Genomic DNA, 23,454 nt, shown 5'->3' with positions numbered 1-23,454 from the left:
GACCTGACTGATGCTCAAGGGATCAGAGTGCTGGCTCCGGTCAGCTTCCAGCACTCATCACAGGATGGGATTTCAGAAATACAGTCTACTTTGAGGAAGAGTGAATTAGCAGTATATCCTTAACTGCTATATTAAACCCTATAGCTGTACTTGCTACCAATACGTTATACGTGCTGTCAGATGAACTGTTTTTTATAGAACTCAGCTCCTACAGGGACTCTTCCCCCCCTGCCCCCCCTTCCCCCCAAAACCCTCTGAATGCTTACATGTGCTTCTGGATTTTGTATCTTCCTGTGACAGTGGCATTTCTGTAGATGGAAGAATGCATCTACACTAACACACAATACACTAGAGGCGAGAGACTTTTTTTTTATTCTCTGTGGCTTTCAGTTCTAGGAGATATGAACTGCAATAAAATACATGACATGTGCCTCAGAATGTGTTCATACACTCCTGCAATCAAGGTGGAATTATAACACAGCCAGCCCTGAACTGCATCTTGCTCACCCCTGGATCCTGCATTCTTCCAGGAGTGGCCGGTCTTGGAAGTGCTTATACATGCATAATCCCAGCTAGAGTAGTCTGACTCAAAACCCGAGATCTGACTGCCCCTAAAACTTGGAAAATATCTGCTCTAGGTCTTACCAATGCAATTTGGACCCATCTCTAATCACAGCATCACATGGCTAAGTAGATAATTGCTGCCTGTGGAACTTCTCTCTTAATACATGCAGTTTAGCACAATCTGTTGCCATCATACCTATGACAGGTTGCCCCCTTCAAGATGCCACCTGATGTGCTGAGATACCACTGAGCCCACCAGTTTTGCCAGCATGGGACCCCCTTAACCTGTCTTGCTGAGCCAGGCTCTTAAGCCTCCTCTAGTGCGTGTGCACAGACACACACCCCGCCTCCCAAAGACACAGACACTGAGATCAGCTGTGGGAAGACTCAGCTTAAGGGACTTGCCCCAGCACTCAGGTGTCCACCTCCCTTGGAGTGTAGACCCAAAGGTTCGTCTTGCGCTGTAGAGAAATCTGTACAACGTAAGCTCGTACATTCGGCCCCTCCTTCAGTATGGAGGAAGATATGCGCAACTACTCTCCCTCCCCCCTTAGAAATTACAGAATCTGGGTTTAATAACAAACAAAACAAACGTTATTAACTATAAAAGGCAGGTTTTAAGTGGTTAAAAGGGTAGCAAACAGAATAAAGCAGATTACTGAGCAAATAAAACAAAACACGCAACAAGACAGACTAACTTGCCTGCTACTCTGAAACCTGTCAAAACACGCAAAAAGAAAAGGAGTACTTGTGGCACCTTAGAGACTAACCAATTTATTTGAGCATGAGCTTTCGTGAGCTACAGCTCACTTCATCGGATGCATACTGTGGAAACTGCAGAAGACATTATATACACAGAGACCATGAAGCAATACCTCCTCCCACCCCACCCTCCTGCTGGTAATAGCTTATCTAAAGTGATCATCAAGTTGGGCCATTTCCAGCAGAAATCCAGGTTTTCTCACCCTCCGCCCCCCCCCCCCAACTCACTCTCCTGCTGGTAATAGCCCATCCAAAATGACCACTCTCTTTAAAATGTGTATGATAATCAAGTTGGGCCATTTCCAGCACAAATCCAGGTTTTCTCACCCCCCCACCCCCCTCCAAAAACCACACACACAAACTCACTCTCCTGCTGGTAATAGCTTATCCAAAGTGATCATGCACATTGTAGGGAGAGTGGTCACTTTGGATGAGCTATTACCAGCAGGAGAGTGAGTTTGTGTGTGTGGTTTTTGGAGGGGGGTGGGGGGGGGTGAGAAAACCTGGATTTGTGCTGGAAATGGCCCACCTTGATTATCATACACATTTTAAAGAGAGTGGTCATTTTGGATGGGCTATTACCAGCAGGAGAGTGAGTTTGGGGGGGGGGGGCGGAGGGTGAGAGAACCTGGATTTGTGCTGGAAATGGCCCAACTTGATGATCACTTTAGATAAGCTATTACCAGCAGGAGAGTGGGATGGGAGGAGGTATTGTTTCATGGTCTCTGTGTATATAATGTCTTCTGCAGTTTCCACAGTATGCATCTGATGAAGTGAGCTGTAGCTCACGAAAGCTCATGCTCAAATAAATTGGTTAGTCTCTAAGGTGTATTTCTTTTTGCGAATACAGACTAACACGGCTGTTATTCTAAAACACGCAAAGTAATTTCTCACCCTAAATGTTGAATTAGGCAGGATGCAGAGTTTCTGTAGCTCAGAGTTTATTTCTTCTTACAGACTGTACCCCGTCTCAGTCTGGACTCTCCTGCCTTTCCATTCAGGTTAGTCTCTTTTGTCCCTTCAGGTTCTTTCAGCAGTCCTCCTTCTTGGGTAGGCCATGGAGGGGAAAGTCCGGAATGCCTTCTCTCCCAGCTTTAAATAGAATTTACATCAGGTGGGAAGCCTTTTGTTTCCCAAACTTGACCTCCCCATCCTGTCAGTGGAAAATTACTAGAAGTCCAAGATCATGTTTAGTACCATGTGGCAGGACCACCTGACCTAGTAGTGTTACAGCTAGTCCCAAGACAAGTCTCAGGAAGGAGAGAGATTAGTATCTTCACAGCCTTGTTGTTTGTTCCTAATGGGCCATCAGGGCTGTGATGGTGGGTTGTCTGGTGGGTGTCTCTCAAATACACACACACACACACAGCTGTAATTGTTACATAGTCAATATTCCTAATTTCAGATACAGAAATGATAAACACACAAATTGGATAATCACATTCAGTAAATCATAATCTTTCCAGTGATGTCTTACATGAGCCATCTTGCATCAAGTATATCTCAATTATGCCATATCCGTATCCTAAGCATATTTTCATAAAGAATATGGAGTGTAATGTCTCAATGCCCATAACTGGGAATGAGTTTTGCACTAGGGAACTCTGATTGGGGGAGGGGATGAAGCATGTACATTTAGTTGTGTGGTTTGTTTTTAAAGTAGCTAGGCTATATGACTAGGAAAGAAGGTTCTCAATTACTGTAGTACTCTTGGATGAATAGGTATTAGTTACTCAGAATTCGGCTTTAGTAGTGCAAGGGGAAGGTGCATATGGAATGAGAATTGTGGTAGCAATAAGTACCAACTCCTCTGGTATTAGGAATCCCAATTGGTGTGGTTAAATGAAATTGTTGCTAGGGACCAAGTATGATTGAAGCCAGGACATTTTGTGTGAAGAAAACTTCTCCCATGGGGGTGAGGAGGCAGGCACGCCAGGCTGAAAGGTTTCCTTTGAACATGTCCGTTCCTTGGAACTTCAAAATATTTTTCCTCTCAGACCACGGCAATTAAAATTAGGACTGTGCTGCATCTGTCTGATTATACATGAGGGAGGAAGAGATTTGCAAAGGAATGGAAATATCCTGTAGCCTGCAAAAATCGAGCTGTATAGCACCGGCAGTGTACTTACTAGACATATAGTAACATTGAAAGCAGAGGTGGGCAAAGTACGGCCCGCAGGCTACATCTGGCCCGTGGGACCGTCCTGCCTGGCTCTTGAGCTCCTGGCCAGGGAGGCTAGCCCCCAGCCCTGCCCCTGCCGTCCCCCCTCCTCCGCAGCCTCAGCTTGCTGCACTGCCCGCGCTCTGGCCCGCTGTTCCTGCTGGGCCGCGCAGTGGCGTGACTGGCTCCAGCTGGGTGACGGGGCTGCGAGCTCCTGCCGCTCTGAGCGGCATGGTAAGGGAGCGCGGGGGGTGGTTGGATAAGGGGCAGGAGGTTCCGGGGGAGCTGGGGTGTGGATAGGGGGCGGGGCAATCAAGGGATAGGGAGCAGGGCGGGTTGGATAGGGGGTGGGGTCCTTGGGGGTGGTTAGGGGCGGAAAGTCCTGGGAGGGGGTGGTCGGGGACAAGGAGCAGGGGGGGTTCGATGGTTCTGGGGTGGGCAGTTGGATAGGCGTGGGAGTCCCAGGGGGCCAGTCGGGGGGTGGATAGGCGTTGGGGCAGTCAGGGGACGGGGGGGGGGGCTGGATAGGGGGTGGTGTCCCGGGGGGGGTGGTTAGGGTTGGGGGTCCGGGGAGGGGGCGGTCCGAGGACAAGGAGCAGGGGGGGTTGGATGGGTCGGAGGTTCTGAGGGGGGCAGTTGGGGGCGGGAAGTGGGAGGGGTGGATAGGGAGTGGGGGCCTGGCTGGGGATGCACAGCCTTATCACCACTGCTTAAATGGCCAGATAAGTCACTGCTGAGTTACCTGAGGGAAGTCCCCTTTCTTCTTCTTCTTCTTCAGAGGTCCCTCTGCAACACGCTCAACCCCAAGTAAAACGGAGCTCGAGATAAAGACTTAGAACCCCAGTAATTTTTCCATGGAGTGCCCTTCATCTATAGGTCTCCTTAGTATTCCCTTTCTCAGAAAAACGGTGTGCTCCACTGATTAATAATCCATAAGTCCTATACCGTGGCAATTAAGTTATGTGGCCTAATCATCCCATTACTTAATTTCTTGGCCCGGGGGACCTGTCGCTGATCTCCATTCTTGTCAAGTCCAATAGATGTGTAACTTGCTGATTAAGTTGCATAGTTTTTACACTATTAGGGGTTGATCCTGTGAAGTGCGGTGCATCCTCAATTCCTGTTGATTCCAGTGGCAGTTCAGTATCCTCAGCACTCCAGTGGGTGCCAGATTAAGACCCAACAGTTTGATTCTTGAAATCAATGGCAAAGCTTCCATTAAGTTTGATTATGCAAGATCAACACCTTCATGAATAAGCAAAGCCAGGCCCTGAGAGCTGCATGCTTCACGCATCTCTGATGTGGTACCGCATGCTTTGTACATTAAGCTGCATGCGTCACTAGTTGAATTGCACAGCTCAAGATTGACAAAACTTTCATGATGGAAATAGGTTTGTTTCGTCAGTATTGTTCTTGGGACTATAGACTGACCCTAAAGGTGGGGCCGTTTCTTCCCTTGAGCAATTAATATCTACAAGAGCCAAGACTCCCTCCAGCCCTTCCTCCCTCCCTCCCTCCCTCTTCACATGGCTTGGAGAATAGGACATGCAATATCCAGGGCGTCTTCCCTTCCCTCCCCCTCCTGGAGATCTTGCTGCCTCTGGTATACTTGGCATTGGCGTGTCTCAGTACTTATACAGCTTGCTTTCCCTTCACAAATATTGAATGTGTTTACCCTTGTAACATCCTTCTGAAGTAGGGAAGTATTATCCCAGTTTTACAGATGGGAATCTGAAGCACAGAGATTAGGTGACTTGGCCGAAAAGTCATCGATGCAGTGCTGGGAATTGATCCCAGATCTGAGTCCCAGCATTCTGATGATTGTACTTCAGAGCTATTTGCAGGTAGTCAGTCAAGTCAACAGTTAAGAACTTGGGTACACAGGGTGGTCATATGAAGCTTTAAAGGTGAACATACCTTGTATCGACTTGAATTCAGCAATTAATAGATACTATGCATGCAACAAAGTGGCCTGTCTAAGGCATGGAGTGTAAATTCTTGTGTTTGTGTTAATTTGTTTTAAGTGTACATCTATTCAAAGCCTCGGATACTTATTGCTTTTGCTGTAACAGAGGACTGGCGGTTTTCAACACCAGCACGGATATTGTGAAACTGTTCTTCACCATCCAATAAATATTAGTTGCCTTTGTTAGTTCATATGACATGAGTTTGTTTGTTTGTTTTTCCTTTCTTTTCCCCTCCATCCCCTGTTCAGGTTTTCCTAGGACACTGGTGCAAGCTGAAGCACTTGACAGAATCTGTGACCTGGATCTAGTGATCAATTTAAACATCCCATTCGAGACGCTAAAAGATCGTCTAAGCGCTCGCTGGATTCACCCAGCTAGTGGAAGAGTGTATAATATGGAGTTCAACCCACCTGATGTACATGTAAGAGAATTTACTACATTAAAGACTAATTTAGCTGGAGAAAATTTAAATCTACTTCTAGATCAGTAAAGATGTCTCCACTTGAGAATGCCTTATTCGTCTTTTTAAAAATATTAAGGGGAGAAATCCTATTATACTCTAATAAGTACTGAATGCATGGGAGTTGAATTCTTCTTGCTAGATAAGTTTTAGAAAACTAGTTAGGTTTTTCATGCTCGGGGGCCTTAAGGGGGCACCTGAAAGATTGTGTGCAAGGCAGTTTCCAATCAGACAATATTTATTTAGGAAAATGAGATTTATTTTAATCATGGGGTAAGAAAATGTCCTACTATAATTTACTGTGGTCCAGAATACCACAGTGTTTTATTGTGCAGTCATGGCACAATGATTATCCTGGGAGTTATGCAAGCTAGCACACAGATGCCATTGTTATCAAGGGAGAATACAAGGTGTCTTACAGTAACTAGTACTAGTGTCATAGATCAACGTTAATTATCCCTTTAACTCAGATTTTTATCTACTATATATATTGTAGTAAGTAAAGTGTCTTGCAGTGATATCATCTGACATGAATGCAAGTTCTTTATAGCTGGCCAAATTCTATCCTCAGTTACACCCATATAACCCCCATGGCTCACTGTGTGGCACTGGTTTAATCTGGCACAGTGTTCATGATGTATTGTTTGTCTTGTACACAGGGGATCGATGACATCACGGGTGAACCATTAATTCAACGGGAAGATGATAAACCTGATGCTGTTGCTGCTCGGCTAAGAAAATACAAAGAAGCTGCAAAGCCAGTAATAGAATTATATAAGTGAGTTTGAACGCACTCAAGTAATACAGACCCTGCCTGTAAAAATAAGTGATAAGTTTTCATCTCCACAAATCTGTTCTTGGCTTGCTCAGGGATATCTTGATGTGGCCTCTCCCAAGCAAAATTGCGTATGTGTTAAGATTTTTGGCCTGGCCATAATCAGCAGCCATATGCTATACCTTTTGGGGCTGGATTCAGGGCCCCACTCGAGTGGCATATGGGAGGTGTAAAGGCTGCAGTGGACCAAAGAACTCTCCCAGGACAGGAGCAGTGTAGCAGTAGTGGAAGGGGTGAGTCTAGGAGCAGGAGTCTGCCTGTTCTGCTCTGTGCTATGGGGCTTCCTGGCTGCAGAGCAGCCCTGGAAAAGCTGCCTTAAATTAGGACAAACCCCAGGGCTGCTGTACCTTATGCCAGAGCCTGTTTCAAGCCCTATAGTACATAAGAATGGCTATACTGGGTCAGACGAAAGGTCTGTCCAGCCCAGTATCCTGTCTACCGACAGTGGCCAATGCCAGGTGCCCCAGAGGGAGTGAACTTAACAGGCAATGATCAGGTGATCTCTCTCCTGCCAGAACTCCGGCAGTGAGATGTGATTCCTTTGCCTTTCTTTCTCCTCTGCTGCCGCTGGCTAGCTAGATTCTGTGCTCTTTCTTTTCAGCCAAAAGCAGAGCCTGCCTTGGGTTCAGTTTAGAGGATGAGGCTAATTTTGCTGTTAAATTTAATTATAGGGAAATTCACCATTTCTCTGTTTTATGTTTAATCTGCTGCGTAAGAACAGTTGACCCTTCAGCGTACATAGTGTTGTGCTTAGAACGTGGCTAACACATTTTTGGATGCAGTCTAAATGATAAAGAATACAAATTATTACACATGTCTCTGAGAGAAAAGAATTGTATGTATGGTTTTTAATCTAGATTTATTTATTTATTTAAAGGAGCTTTCTGTCTAGCTCCCTTTTTCCCCCCTCTCCTTTGATCACTCCAGCTGTCAGCTTTAGATTGTGCCGGTGGAATCGCATGATTGCAATAGCTGTGTATCTGTAAGCAGATGTTTGAGAGGAATTGTGATCTATTGATTGGAGGATAGAGATGAAGCCGTCTGTAAAATGGAACGATCCCTACCTGTCTCTTAGGGATGCTGTGTATTTGATTGAAGCTGGAAGATTTTAAAATTTAACATTTCTGATTCTTTTAACTTCTTTAGGTAGAGCCTCTCAAGCACTGGACAATGAGAAAGAAAAAGTTTAGAGACACAACAAAAGAAAACCTGTGCATAAAGTGTAGCAAAAAATCAGTTTTAAGACTCCAGATAAATGGAGGTTAGTTACTTACTGAGAGTGGCAGCATGTTCTAGGCACAAAGACCACACCAGCTTTCTTTAAGAGCTAAAACAGAGTCATGGATTATTTGTATTGTTATAGTGCCTCGGAGCCCCAGTCATGAGCCAAGACCCCCTTGTGCTAGGCGCTGTACAAACACAACAAAGATGGTCCATTGCCCCAAAGAGCTTACAATCTAAGTATAAGATGAGAGACAACAGATGGGTATGGTGTCAGCGTGCTACGCGGTGTTCTCAGCACACCAGCTGCCTTCAAATGCAGTTTTATCTCATGAACAACGGGGGAAAGTGGAAAGGACTATCTCAACCCTCCATAGTTATATGTACACTAGCAAACCAGACATTGGTATACAGTGTACTAAAAAAAGTCTCAAGAAGTTTGGAAGAACTTATCCCACTAAAATTTTGAATGTGACTCACCAGCTACAGCTTCCTTCCCTGTAATTTTTTCATTTTATTGTTGTTTACCAGTACACATTTGGAGCCTGATGTAATAGGTCTAATCACATGAGTAAGATTATTCACATGCTTAAATATTTGTAGGACTGGCTCTTAAGAGCATGTGTTAATGTTCTTGCCTATGCTGTGATTATTTTGGGGCATGTTTTGTCATACTTGCCTTGCCTTGCCTTCAGCTCTGTGCTAATGATCTAGTGATTGAGACTGAAAATTTGAAAGCAATGCAGCATTCAGTAACATTTTAAAAGTTGAAATAGTCATATGGAATGAAAGGGACATGAAATACAAGGGACTGAGGCCCTAAGACACCCAGGACCTTAAGCATGTGAGTAGTCCCACTGAAGCTTGTAAAATATTTAAAGTTCAGCGCATACTTTGATAAGTCTGAGTCTAAGGCTTTTACCTTGCAGTTGTTCTTCTGATGACACATCCATTGTAATGCGCTAGGAAATATACTGTAATGAGCAAACCTGCACTGCAGAGGGACAGACTAGATAAGTCTCTTGTATATAAAATGTAGTACACCCCTGCCCAAGATCCTAGGGACATCCTGGGGCAGGTAGCCCAAGCTGCCACCCTTCCCGCTGCAGCCACACTGCTATTTGTAGCACATGTACATCTACCTGAGCTGGGAATTACGCTTCCCAGCTGCAATGTAGACATACCCTAAGTAGTGAAGAATCAATGAGTAGATTAGATGAACATTAAGCATAATCAGCTTTTTGTTTCTACTATAAATTACACAGAGCTTACCAAAAATTTGACCCAAAACTTGACCTGCAATCTAGAATGGTTATTCAAGAGCTTAGGCTACATTCATTTTCATTGGTCATGCTCCTTTGCATGTGAAGGCATCTGTTCTTGATCATAGACACTGCATAGTCCTAATGTGTTCCAGAATTGTCAATCAAATTATACTAATTTCTAATCTTAATTATATTTTTCAGGAGCAGAGGTGTCCTACACTCATTTTCTGGGACAGAGACCAACAAAATCTGGCCTTATGTTTACACTCTGGTTTCCAGCAAGGTCCGGCCTGTCCATTCCAAAGAAGCTAATTAACCATCTTGTGTAAAGGATCAAGAATTTAATATGGTTGTTCATTTTGTTTCTCTGTGCCGTATTGGTGCTGTGCCCAGTTAGAGGATAGTACAATGTCTGGAACAACTTCTTGGCTTTACTGGAGTTTACAGTTCTGGAAATGCAGTTACAGCCAGCGTCAGGGTGGAAAAGAACCCTTTCTGTAAAAGATGAAGTCTGCTGGAATAAATTCTAGTTTTCATGCTACAAAGTATTGCTGATGTGATCCGGGAACCCTAACCAATGATTCAGACTTAGACAGACTTAGAGTATATCTAACCTATCATGGTTCCCTCCCTGAATCCATGTACATATGCAATGTGCTGCTCCATTGCTCCACAACACCCTTTGCCTTGAGCTAGCTCTACATGGCAACTTCTTTATTTCCTCTGAGAAATAAAAACCCTAAATGCAGACTTTGACCCCATGGGGAATCAGTGAGTAACATGGAAAATATTTACATTGCAAAGCTCAAATGTGAACACAACATTTCCAGTATTAATAAACATAGAAGGAAAAAAAGTCCTGGGGGTTAAATACATTCTTGTGCTGTCCTCCAAAAAAATAAAAATAAATGCTGCTATATGATCTAGTTTTCACTAAGTGGTATGATGCATGCCAACCAATAGACCAGGAAACTGAGTAAGCCTAAGTTTGTCCATGAGAAATGAGTTGCACTAGTTTGTGCTTTGGTTGTTTATAGCTTTAACACTACAAGATATGGGCATAGTGTATTAGTTTATCCCAAAGATTTATTCTCATGTGTTTTTTGTAATTTTATCTGGAAAAAGTTCATTGTATCTATCTATTCTGCCTTCTAATTGAGGTTCTTTCTTCTCTCGGTATACAGGGACCATTCTGGGGGGAAATACCTTTTGCAGGGGATTACTTTTTCTCATAATAATGGAACACTTTAGGGTCTGGTCCTTCAGGTCTTACACAGACACACTTCTCATTGACATCTGTGAGTTATGCACATGTGTTGGATGGCAAGAGTCGCAACCAGTTGGTGGTATTTAAGCACTTTGTGAATCAAAAGCAATTGTTCTTGTACATTCCTTGATGGTCAGGCAAAACTGACTGGTACTTTCTGTACACATTGTTGTTGCAGCTGTGTTGGTCTCAGGAGATTAGAGAGACAAGGTGGGTGAGGTAATATCTTTTATTGAAAGTTGGTCCACTAAAAGACAATCCTTCACCCGCCACCTTGTTTCTGTTGTTTTATGCTCAGTCTAGTCTTGTGCTTGAGGTTATGTACAGTTAAGCATGCAGCTCATCTAAAAACACTTGCCATAAACATTTCCAAGCACTGAACAAAACACTGCATTTTTCTAGAGGTGTCTCGAGTTTTACATAGGCTTTTTTCCCTGTTCAGATTTTTAGTTTCTGGTTACAGCTAATGGAATGGGAAAGCTTTACTGTAATATTTTTTTTTTTTGGTCCTCTGTAGACATTAATTTCCAGTTTACAGCTACAGCTGCAGTGATCTGAAACACTGTGAACTAACTACTAGTGATTCTTGTGGGGAGGAAATATAAGTGTTCCTGGATTGACAATGTTACATGTGAATGAATTGTTGTAAACAAACACCTTTTAAGGTGTATGAAATCTCTTCCTCAGTTTCCTTTGTTCCTATTTTCATGTGTTGAGTCATGAAGCTAGATGTAGTGGTGGCTTTTCTAAACTGGAATTACTGTAAATTTGTTTGACTTGATCTTTAATACTTACAGTACCTAATTAACGGGGGGTGTGATTTACCTCGTAAGGCCATGTCTCCTTAAGTTGCCTTATTTTATAAGCTATTTAAGAAAAACCAAGATTGTGTATTTTTGAGAAATAAGCTGAATTTTACAGAATAGCTTTTAGAGAACTTTATACCAAGCTGTTTCAGTTGCATAGCTTGCTACAGTCCACAGTAACCAACTAGAAGGGCTACCTCCATATTACAATAGATCAGTGGTTTTCAAACTTTTTTCCCCGTGGACCATTTGAAAATTGCTGAGGTGTCTCAGCGGACCACTTAATGATCTTTCCAAATGTTTTTTGTACCGTTAGCTACCTATTGTAAAGTGCTTCGGATAAAAGCACTATATTAAAAAAAAAACTTAATAATTAACATTTTTTATTCTACAAATAAAAGCACACAACTCATATTTTAATATCAGTAGTCTTACCTTCCCACCCCCGCCCCCCGCTGTGGCAGCCCCCGAGATGGGCTGGGAAGGAGGGGGGTCACTCCCTCTCTTCTTCGCTGTGGCAGGCCTCTCTTCTCCGCTGTGGCAGCCCCCGAGCTGAGGCTGGGAAGGAGGACTGCCTCTCCCCAGCAGCCGCAGCCCTGGACCTGGGGAAAGTTGCCTCTTTCTCTGGCCACAACAGCCTTGCACGTCACAAATTCCGCCCACCCCTTCTTCTTACCCCATTGCCCCCTCCCACCTACTCCCTATTCCCCCCAGGGCCACCACCTCTCCTTACATGTGCGTCTTCTCCAGGGTTCAGGCACCTAATTAGTGGAGCCACGCAGTAGCGTAGCCAGGAGGGGAGTGGGGGGAGCGGCTGCTCCCCCTCTGAGCACAAGTGGTGACTTTTTTAATTTTTACTCACCCGCCGCTGCTCCAGGTCTTTGACAGCGGGGGCCTTCACGTGCTCCGGCTCGGCAGGGGCCTTCATTTGCTCCAGGTCCTCGGCGGCATTTCAGCAGCGAGGGCCTTCAGTGCCACCGAGGACCCGGAGCGCCGTCTGGTGAGTACAAGTGGGCGGCACCTTTTCGTTTATGTCCGGTGCCTCTGTTCGCTCCACCTAGCTACGCCACTGGAGCCATGCCTGCGCGGCTCCACTAATTAGGTGGCTGGCCCATCAGTCTCTCGTGTGCGTCCGCCCAGGCGTGTACCTTAGGGAACTATCCGCAGACCACCTGAATGGAGTTCGCGGGCCACAGTTTGAGAACCTCTGCAATAGACAACTTGATTAATTACAACGGTTAACAAGCAGGGCAAGTGTCTGCTGCTGAAATGTCGTCATTCCTGCTTTTGGATCTTGAAAATACACTCCTGAAGAGTGGCTATAAGTTTGTAGGGGGAGGATTCTTAGGTGGAACTTACTTTGGCTTTCTGAGGCCTGGGGAGATTTGTTTGAGTAGAAGTCATCTTTACTTAATTTTTTTTTTGTCATCGTACATTAATGCTTTTTCCCAGCCAGGAAGATGCTAATTTTTGTCTTGGCATTCTTTTGTGATGGGAAGACATGAGTTATCGGTATGTTCGCATCCTCCCTTCTTTCGTACCACTCACATGACATTGGCCCAGCAGTGCACTAGATTTCCACCAGCCTTATCCTGGATTCCATTTTCTTCTCTATAAATCATGGCCCCCTCCTGCTCCTGGCAGTAGAAGGCACACTCTGGCAGTCCCAGAGTATTGCAGCCAGTCGGCCATTGTCATCACTAGCCCATCAGACAGGCTGGCATCCTGTGACCATTTGCGTGTTAGCCATGATGATACCGAGCAGTATTGCACAGTACGATCTCTTACTGGGGACTGTGACTGTTGCATTCACAGTAGTATAAGTAGGAAGTTGGACCCTATTTTGATTTTAGAACCACTGTGCAATGTGGTGCGGTCAGTGCCTTCCTAGTTGGAATGCATGGCTTTGGACTGGGATCAGACAGCTTTCGAAATGTCATTACTATCCCTTTCTAAGTGAGACAAAGCAGAACTGCACTGATGTGGTATGAAAAGGCTGAGTGGAAAAACCCTAATGGCCTGAACTGATCTCTCCACTTGTGTATGGGGCAGGGTTTTGAGGTGCGTGGAGGGAACAACCTAGAGGACATGAAGACATGTGTGCAACCCTGCCTGGGAACCCATGTTATGCACCAGGGTGCATATCAATCCATAGGGTTTTGGGGGCGGGGCCAAGAATGGGAGATGTAGCACCAGTTATGGATCTGCCGGGTTGGGAGGCCTGGTTCTCAGCTGCCTATCCATTCTCCCCTAGTTGCCTTCCACTGAAAGTAATGGTCTAAAGGAGGCACTAAGGAGTTCTAAGGTCTGCTCTCAATGGGAGACTTCCCACTGATTCGAGCGGAGCAGAACTGAATTACAGGGCTAACCAGGTTCTCTCATGGTGTGGGAGGACAGGGAGCAGCCGCAGAGCACGTGGGAGATCTGTGTTAACTGTATGGGTGGGGAGGTCCTTGAAGGGATCTACCATCCATCTAGTTAAAACATACTTCTAATGGTTGGTTCTTTCCACTAACAGGACTGTACTCTGAACAAAAGAAATGGCTCAAATTCTTAATATATGTTAGCAACAAAAGGGGTTATTTGAAAGTAAAACTGCTGCTTGAAGAAACAAATGAGGCTCCTGGAAAACCTCTTCTTTCACAGAGGGGTTAGCTAAAGGGTATTTAAATTATTTTAAAATATGCTAATATAGGGACAGTGGGAGTTGCTTGTGTGCACATCTGACTTTTAATGCTGGTGTGCTCCACTCACTGCATGAGACAGACCACTGCTGGACTCCTAGCCATGTTAGGAATCGCATATGCCGTAGTAGTCCCTGTTTGTTGCCATGAGTGTCCTCTCTCTGGGATGAGGACCGCCAGAAGGGAAGGTGCTAGGGCAGGAGTCTTCTGAGCACTAACATTCCCACATGCTACTGAGAAGTGTGATGGAGGGAATGCTGGGTCTGCGAGATTTATGGATGGAGCCCTTGAAAAGCAGCTGCTGTAGGAGGTGGCGAAGAGAATAAATGTGACCTGACTAAAAATTCCTAATATCTGAAATAAACTTTATCAAAGTTGCTAAACTGATGCAACTGTACAGTCGGAGGAAAACACTGGTGGAAAAATAAGTGTGTGGGAAGGGATGCATTTGAGAATATTTTTCTGTTTGCCAATAGGTGTTAAACTCCTGTTGGAAATGCTGTGTAATCTCCTCCATTTTAAGCAAGCATTCAAATCCAAAGGAGTACTTGTGGCACCTTAGAGACTAACCAATTTATTTGAGCATAAGCTTTCGTGAGCTACAGCTCACTTTATCGGATACATACTGTGGAAAGTGTAGAAGATCTTTTATACACACAAAGCATGAAAAAATACCTCCCCCCACCCCACTCTCCTGCTGGTAATAGCTTATCTAAAGTGACCACTCTCCTTACAATGTGTATGATAATCAAGGTGGGCCATTTCCAGCACAAATTCAGGGTTTAACAAGAACGTCGGGGGGGGGGGGGGGTTAGGAAAAAACAAGGGGAAATAGGTTACCTTGCATAATGACTTAGCCACTCCCAGTCTCTATTCAAGCCTAAGTTAATTGTATCCAATTTGCAAATGAATTCCAATTCAACAGTTTCTTGCTGGAGTCTGGATTTGAAGTTTTTTTGTTGAAGAATTGCAACTTTCATGTCTGTAATCGTGTGACCAGAGAGATTGAAGTGTTCTCCGACTGGTTTATGAATGTTATAATTCTTGACATCTGATTTATGTCCATTTATTCTTTTACGTAGAGACTGTCCAGTTTGACCAATGTACATGGCAGAGGGGCATTGCTGGCACATGATGGCATATATCACATTGGTGGATGTGCAGGTGAACGAGCCTCTGATAGTGTGGCTGATGTTATTAGGCCCTGTGATGGTGTCCCCTGAATAGATATGTGGGCACAGTTGGCAACGGGCTTTGTTGCAAGGATAGGTTCCTGGGTTAGTGGTTCTGTTGTGTGGTATGTGGTTGCTGGTGAGTATTTGCTTCAGGTTGCGGGGCTGTCTGTAGGCAAGGACTGGCCTGTCTCCCAGGATTTGTGAGAGTGTTGGGTCATCCTTCAGGATAGGTTGTAGATCCTTAATAATGTGTTGGAGGGTTTTAGTTGGGGGCTGAAGGTGACAGCTAGTGGCGTTCTGTTATTTTCTTTGTTATGCCTGTCCTGTAGTAGGTGACTTCTGGGAACTCTTCTGGCTCTATTAATCTGTTTCTTCACTTCCGCAGGTGGGTATTGTAGTTGTAAGAATGCTTGATAGAGATCTTGTAGGTGTTTGTCTCTGTCTGAGGGGTTGGAGCAAATGCGGTTGTATCGCAGAGCTTGGCTGTAGACGATGGATCGTGTGGTGTGGTCAGGGTGAAAGCTGGAGGCATGTAAGCAGGAATAACAGTCAGTAGGTTTCCGGTATAGGGTGGTGTTTATGTGACCATCGTTTATTAGCACTGTAGTGTCCAGGAAGTGGATCTCTTGTGTGGGCTGGACCAGGCTGAGGATGATGGTGGGATGGAAATTGTTGAAATCATGGTGGAATTCCTCAAGGGCTTCTTTTCCATGGGTCCAGATGATGAAGATGTCATCAATATAGCGCAAGTAGAGTAGGGACATTAGGGGACGAGAGCTGAGGAAGCGTTATTCTAAGTCAACCATAAAAATGTTGGCATACTGTGGGGCCATGCGGGTACCCATAGCAGTGCCGCTGATCTGAAGGTATACATTGTCCCCAAACTTTAGATAAGCTATTGCCAGCAGGAGAGTGGGGTGGGGGGAGGTATTTTTTCATGCTTTGTGTGTATAAAAGATCTTCTACGCTTTCCACAGTATGCATCCGATGAAGTGAGCTGTAGCTCACGAAAGCTTATGCTCAAATAAATTGGTTAGCCTCTAAGGTGCCACAAGTCCTCCTTTTCTTTTTGCGAATACAGACTAACACTGCTGTTACTCTGAAACCATTCAAATCCAGGGTCTCATTTCACTGCCTTTACTGTCCTACCCTCCAGTGCCGTTCAGGGGGATATATTTGAACAGTGACATTTGGGGTTTTCATTTGTATCCATTATTTTATTTGCTTTTTGTCTCTCTGTATTGAACACATTTCAACACAGTTAAGAGTCTTCCTTGAGACCATTCTCCTTATCTTTATCAAAACCTATGAAAGTGCAAATGCTGCTGTTCCCATTGTTTTTCAGGCTGTCGTATTTCATCAGACAAGAGGCTCTTTTGGGCATCCTATGCTGCATCTTTCCCCTTAGGGAAATTTATTCTTCCAGTTATGTAAGATGAATGGCTTAGAACAACATTTGGACATGCTAGAGCCACAACAATTCCTGGATGGATGGAGACATGCACCTTTGAACTGTAGCTAGAACACCTTTCACTTTATTATGCCTCTCTCTCTGTCCATTAGTAGCCTTAGCCATTTTTACATGCATGTATAATATTTCATATTGTGCTTTATAAACATTAGTCAGTCCCCAGGCAGTGAATGCTGCCCCTATTTTGCAAATGGAGGTATGTGACTGGCCAGAGGTCACTTGCTGACTCTGAGCATGGGGCTGTAATCCTGTGCTCAGTGCATTGGACTACGTGTGTGTAACATTCTGCTGAAGAAGTGACAAAACTACCTGTTGGAGGCGCATCCATGCCCTGTTCCCCTGCAGTAGCTGCAAACTCCATTCTTGGTGGCCTTTCTTCTGCAAACTTTTTTTTTTTAATTGTTAGGTTTCCCTTAAAGTTACCATATTTAGAAGATAATTGTTGAATGTCCAGGTTTTTTTGAATGAGAGAACTTTGTGCATTGATCATAGGACTAGAAGGGACCTTGAGAGGTCATCTAGTCTAGTCCCCTGCATACATGGCAGGACTAAGTATTATCTAGACCATCCCTGACAGGTGTTTGTATAACCTGCTCTTAAAAATCTCCAATGATGGAGATTCCACAATCTCCCAAGGCAATTTAGTCCAGTGCTTAAGCACCCTGACAGGAAGTTTTTCCTAATGTCCAACCTAAACTTCCCTTGCTGCAATTTAATTGCTGCTTCTTGTCCTATCCTCAAAGGTTAAGAAGAATAATTTTTCTCCCTCCTCCTTGTAACAACCTTTTATGTAGTTCAAAACTGTTACCACATCCCCTCTTAATGTTCTTAGATTTTAAATTCACTGATACTATCTCCACCGCTGGCAGTTTTAAAATCTAGATTGGATGTTTTTCTTAAATATATAGTCTGGGAATTATTTGGGTGAAGTTCTGTGGCCTGTGTTATACAGGAGGTCAGACTAGACGATCACAATGGTCCCTTCTGGTCTTGGAATCTGTGAATCTATGAAAATAGCAATCTCTATTCTTTGTGGCATCTACAAACTTTTTTAATGTCAATTTTTTAAAGAGTTGTAAATTCTTTACATCAATTTGACACCTGATCACCTTGGGGATAATACTATATTTACATACCACAGCAGGACATTGGTGGATCGACATAAAGCACTGTATAAGTATGAAGTGGTGTTTATTTCAAAGGGTTGGCACTCACAGCATGTGCATTCCTCAGGGTTTATTAATGATGCTGTGGGTTGGAGTGGTAGTGATTGACTTCAGGAAGTATACTAACACCAATACACTACACATGGTTGCACTGTCATTTCAGCACTAGGTTTTTAATTTTGAGTTTGTAAAATGGCTGCCGCACCTGTTCTTTAGTGCAAAGCAGAATTCAGGAGACCCTGAATTGCGGTAGGAACCCCAAAACTCACTTGAAACTAGGTACAACCTGGCAATCTCTGTCAAATCCAACAATTTATGATGATCCCTCCCATCCCAGAGTCCAGCTCTACCTTTTTAGTTGTCTGTGTTGTGTGCAAAGGGGTGGGGTGTTCGGAGTGTAGTTAAAGGGATGGAATGCATGTGTGTATATTTACCTTAGAATTGCTATGGGGGGGCTTGTTAGAGGTTTTAGGTCCTAAATAAATCCACTTTTTTTTAGGAGAGGAACAGGTCTAGTTTTACAGGGCATGCACTCATTAAATATTGGTGTGCAAATTATCTATAGATACTTGTACTGTGTTTTTAAAGGATGGATCCAATCATTGCTGAGATAAACATTTCAATTTGAACTGCATACTATCCCACTGCACTTGGGTCACACAACCTACCTGTGTTAGTTGTTTTACTTCAGCTTTCTCCTACAGTCTGAATCTTCCCGTCAGAACACAACACAATTCCCCACTTCATCCCCTGACTTTGGTACTTTACTGTGAATCTTATGCGTGGTTTTTTGTTTTTTGTTGTTTTTTTTTTAAATAAAGTGGTGACAGTTCTGTAATAAACCAAAGTGAGGGTTGGAAGGAGGAGGTTTCCTCTGTCTGTCCTCTCTCCTTGGGAACCATTTGGTATTTGTATGTTTGCTGATGGCTGGAAATGTAACAGCGAGTTTATTCTTGGGTGGTCTCGTCCCTGGAGAATCACTACAGCTATATTGCCATTTGAGATATGTAAATAAATTTTTTTCCCTGCTTCTACCTGTCTTATGTGGTGTTTAATTTGTGGCAAGACCTGGCACTAAGATCACACTCTTTGGTGAGCACCAGCTATGTACTTGCTCCTGTGTGTGCAGAAGGAGACAGTCCCTGCCTCTGGGATCTTGCAATCTACGGCCCCTGTCCTTCAAACTTCTCTACATGGGCACTTTTTATTTTTAATTTTTCACTGGGGATTTAAGGATCTTAGCTTGGCAGTTTGGAGATGGTAACACCTGGATCAGTGCAGAGATGTATTCATGCTTTTGGCAGGATGAGTTTACAGGGGCTACTTTGGGAAGGTAATGTCAGCAAACGAAGAACTTGCTTTTTGGGTAACTCCTTCCTCTGCCTCTGTAATAGTAATACATCCTTCTGCTCCTGGGGTTATTGTGTCTCTGGTTGCTTAATTATTTTTCCCCAATGACCGAGTGAGCAAGAGCAGTGCATGGTTATGGATTTTTTTTTAAATGAGGGTAGTAATATGAGGAGGCATCTTGAGTTTAAAAAGCCTGTACAAAAGAATCTGGTTACAAATTTTTTACTTTTCCATTTGTTTGTGAATGCCCATTTCCTTACAGGAACAAACACTCACCCAAACGCTTTCTTCACCTATCCCCTTCAGCAAGGCTGTCTGTGTTCAATCAGTTCTCATTGGTGTGGTCATTAAATTCCAAGCCTAGATAGTACAAGTTCTGGGTTACATTTTTGCCTTATTTAAAACCTGTCCCCCAATTCCTACCATGTTACCTTCTATTCCATTTAATGTATAAAACATGCCCTGGGTCTAGGGCTCTTCTCTGGCCAGCAGGCATTACCACAGGGCATTTCGTCAGAGGTTCTGATTTTTTTTTTTTTCCAGAGGTGCTTAGCATCCACATTCTCCATTGACATCAATGGGAATTGCTGGTGCTCAGAACTTCTGAAATTCACCTAGGTGACTTAATTTCAGGAGCAACAGCCTGATATTTCAATATACATCTGCTCCCTTCCTGGTGCTTAGCACTCTCTTACTCACCAAGATTGCTTAAAATAGTGTCTTTTGTTTGTTCAGTCGAACCAGATTTGTACAAGTCCTTGCTGTTTGTGGAATACCGTGGTTCAGCTTCCCTCCCCTGTGAATTCCATGTGTACAATCAAGCTGCATGAAAACCAAATATTTACTAATTTAGCTTGCTGCTTGTATTCTACTTAGTTCATTGTTCCTTTTGGCTATGATGTTTCTCAGAGCTGGGTCTTTGGGCCCCATGAGGTCTTCTCAGATTTGGGAGAACTGGAGATATACAGGAGATTCCAGTTACAGACAAAGTTTCTAGCCCGTTTTCCTTTGCACATGTAATGATATAAATTGAAAGGAAACTTCACTTTCATTTCTGCAGCTAGGAGCTGGAGGGAAAGCTTCAGTTCACTAGCCTGATTCACGAGGACAGTGAGTCAGTATTTAACAGAAGGTTTGGCAAAAGCGGGAGATGTGACTTGTGTCTGTGGTGCTCTGTCCAAAGTTTCACTGGGAACTGAGTACATTGTGTAGGAGCAAAGAAAACAAAGAGAGAACAATTTAATGCCATTTGTATCACTCTGGGCTATTTGTTGAAGAACATGCCTGAAATTGTTCTTAATGTACATTGAAACCTGTAGTGGGCCTGAGTTAAACTTTTGATGAACAGTGAAAAATAAGCATAGGAATTGCAAAGGTCCCTGTTGCAGTATCTGATTCATCCTGGAGCATGAGGTGCTTGGGTTTATTTTTATCAGAATATTCAAAGTGTCTAATATTTAAAAGCAATCTCCTGTGTACAATGGCCTTTCAACAGGCGGGTCAAGGAGGAGAGCTCTGTGAAGCTGGGCTGTGCCAGGAGGACAAACAACTATACAACTACATTGACTTCTTAGTGTAGACTCCCAGCCTTAGGACAAAGAGTCAGGTAACCTCTGGCTGGGCCTTAGAGCACTTCAAGGGCCTCATCTTCAGAAATAACCCAAAGTACTTTTGTAGCGGCCTGGAGCAGACTAAGAAATGTACAGTAGGAAAAATGCTCGGTAGCATCATTTCCCTACCCCAGCCAATGCCAGGATCCTTCGCACTTTCCCTCTCTATGTCCCTCTCAGTCCTTTCCCCTTGCTGCTTTCTCTGGTCTTGCCTATGCTAGATTATCTGGGGAAGTGTCCCAGGACTTCCTTACTGTCTGTGGGAGAGTTAGTGAAGAGAGGACGCTGGTGGTGTTACCATGGTGTCATCTCGCCCTGTTCAGAGCAGGTCTAGACGACATGATGGTAAAAAAGGCAGAGCTCTGACCATTCAAGTGCTCCCACCAGTGCTGGTGAGACTTCCCCTGCAAAAGATTAGTGTAGACGCACAGCCTTTGTTTCCTTCACATGTGCTCTCAGCTTCCCACCTTCAGTATGGCTGCCCTATGCTTGGAACAAGCTCCTACTTCTCCAGCAAGTGCCCCTTCTTTTACATCCCGCTCTACTCTGTTGTTTGCAGAGTTGTCATAGCTGTGTTGATCCCAGGTGGGTGAGGTAATATCTTTTATTGGACCAATTTCTGTTGAAGAGCCAACTTGCGAGTTTACACAGAGCGGAAGAGGAGTTCTGTGTTTCTTTCTCCAGAAGAAGTTGGTCCAATAGAAGATATCTCACCCACCTTATTGATCTGTAGATAATCTTGGATTAAGAAAGCTCCTTAGGGCTGGGAGTGTGATTCACTACATTTGTAATTATTTATGGCCCCAGGAACACACAGGGGTAGATTTTCAGGTGCTTAAGTACTCACAATTGGGACCAGATTTTCAAAAGATTTTAGTACCCAGAAGCTCCCACTCATACACTTCAGGCCTGATTTTCAACATAGCTCAGTATCCAATGTGAAAATTTGACCCCTGACTTTGGTGCCTAAATGGGAGATGAGGTCTTCTGAAACTCTGGTTTTTCAGGTCCTGTATAAATACTGATGGGCTATATCTGAAAACCCCCCACATATAATGATGTACATTCCCTATCTAACCCTGGCAAATATACTGGGACTTTGTTCTTATGAATCATAATCTGGCTGGTGTATGTGTATCCTGTAATGGATGGACTCCAAATTTCTCAGCTGTGTGTCATAGGCCTGATACTGCCAAAAGGTAAAGAAGATTCCCCATGGTGCAAGCAAGAGTGGTTGTACTTTTGGAGCAGGTGGTCCAGATTTTATATACTCTGCCACTGTACAGTTGCAAGTTGGAGTGACAATCACAAAGCCTTAGGTACCAGTATAGATAAACAGACATTTAAAAAAATAACTATGAAATGAATCTTAAAAAAAGAAAAAATCTATTATCAAAACTGAATAAGAGTCTTCTAAAGTTTTATTTTGAAGAGTGCTTCCCAGTGATACTTCTAGGTTAATCTTAGTCAGAGTCCTACAAAATGTATTTGTTACCCATATGCTATTTAACTAAAGCTGGTTGTCACCACAAGGGACTGGGGAAAACGCAGGTTTTTTGAGGCTTCTGTTCCATAGATTGTGGGCTGTTCCATGACTTGTGGATTCCACTGCTGCTGCTTTCAGGAACGCTACCTGGATAAGCACTGCTACGACGCACCTTGAAGTGCTCCCCCCCCTCACTGACTTTGTAACCTGGATGAATTGTTAGTGGGGCAGAAAATTGCGATGAAAATACATTTATTTTACAGATGGCTTCCTCATGCTCTGAGTCGGACAGTGTTGTGATGGCAGAATGAGGGCAAGATTATTCAGTGGTCAGGGTACTAGCCTGGGAGAGCTTGATTCAGCTCTCTTCTCTATCAGAGACTTTCTGTGTGCCATTGTGCAAGTGCCTTAGTGTCTCTGCCTCAGTTCTGTACAATGGGGATAATAGCACTTCCTTATCTCCCAAGGGTGTTGGTGAGGGGGGATAAATACATTAAAGATGTGAGCTGCTCAGATACTGTGGTAATAAGGGCCAAACAAGCACCTTTAAGGATAGGTAAAACTATCACTGGAACTAGTTTGAAAACATCATGCTTAGAAGAAACAGAATGCATAGCTCGTAATCCTGCTGCAGCCATAGGTGCACTGTGATCAGGATGATGGGATGAATAGTAACCAAGTTATACTAATAATTAGCTAGGGCATTTATAGATCCACAAAACATGGGTCATGCTTCAAGTCCACCACAATATACTCTCCTTTACTCCATAATATTTTTTTGGATTTACACTGATTGTTTAAGGCAAGAAGGGATTAGAATTGTTATGATCTGTAGACACAAGTGTATTCCCCAGGGGAATGACAAAACAGAGAAACAAATATATCTGTATTTCTAATCCATCTCACTTGTTGACTAGATGCCTTCTGATTTCAAGGTTCTCCTCAAAGAACACCTTTTGGATGCTGTTTTGCCTACATGCTCCTTTATCACTGATTTTTTCCAAAGGATTTAGATTTTTTTTTTAAATGAAACTTGACTCAGAATTGAATTAAGGGAAAATCCTTTTACTCCAGATCCTACTCCATGCCACGTTTTAGAAAATGTGTTATGTCTGCTTACATACTCATTCTTTCCTGATTCTGTATAATTCTAACTATAACCCAATACCATACACAGTTGCATACAATTATCACACATCAGTGC

At 43.7% G+C, this 23,454-nt stretch overlaps 1 protein-coding gene across 1 annotated transcript in view; it reads left to right on the top strand.

Annotated features, from left to right (window-relative positions):
* AK4 (adenylate kinase 4) overlaps positions 1-11,531 on the top strand; it is a 45,682-nt gene extending 34,151 nt beyond the window's left edge. The window contains exons 4-6 of the mRNA XM_073357432.2: positions 5,703-5,875; positions 6,574-6,692; positions 9,437-11,531. Coding sequence (XP_073213533.1) covers positions 5,703-5,875; positions 6,574-6,692; positions 9,437-9,551 — 407 coding nt within the window. The 3' untranslated portion in view covers positions 9,552-11,531. The remainder of the gene's footprint in view (positions 1-5,702; positions 5,876-6,573; positions 6,693-9,436) is intronic.
* Positions 11,532-23,454: the final 11,923 nt, after the last annotated feature.

Source organism: Lepidochelys kempii, chromosome 8 (genome assembly GCF_965140285.1).
Source record: "Lepidochelys kempii isolate rLepKem1 chromosome 8, rLepKem1.hap1, whole genome shotgun sequence".
NCBI classification, from domain to species: domain Eukaryota; kingdom Metazoa; phylum Chordata; order Testudines; family Cheloniidae; genus Lepidochelys; species Lepidochelys kempii.
Note: the sequence above shows the minus strand (reverse complement) of the source record. Positions and strands in the feature narration are given on the sequence as shown.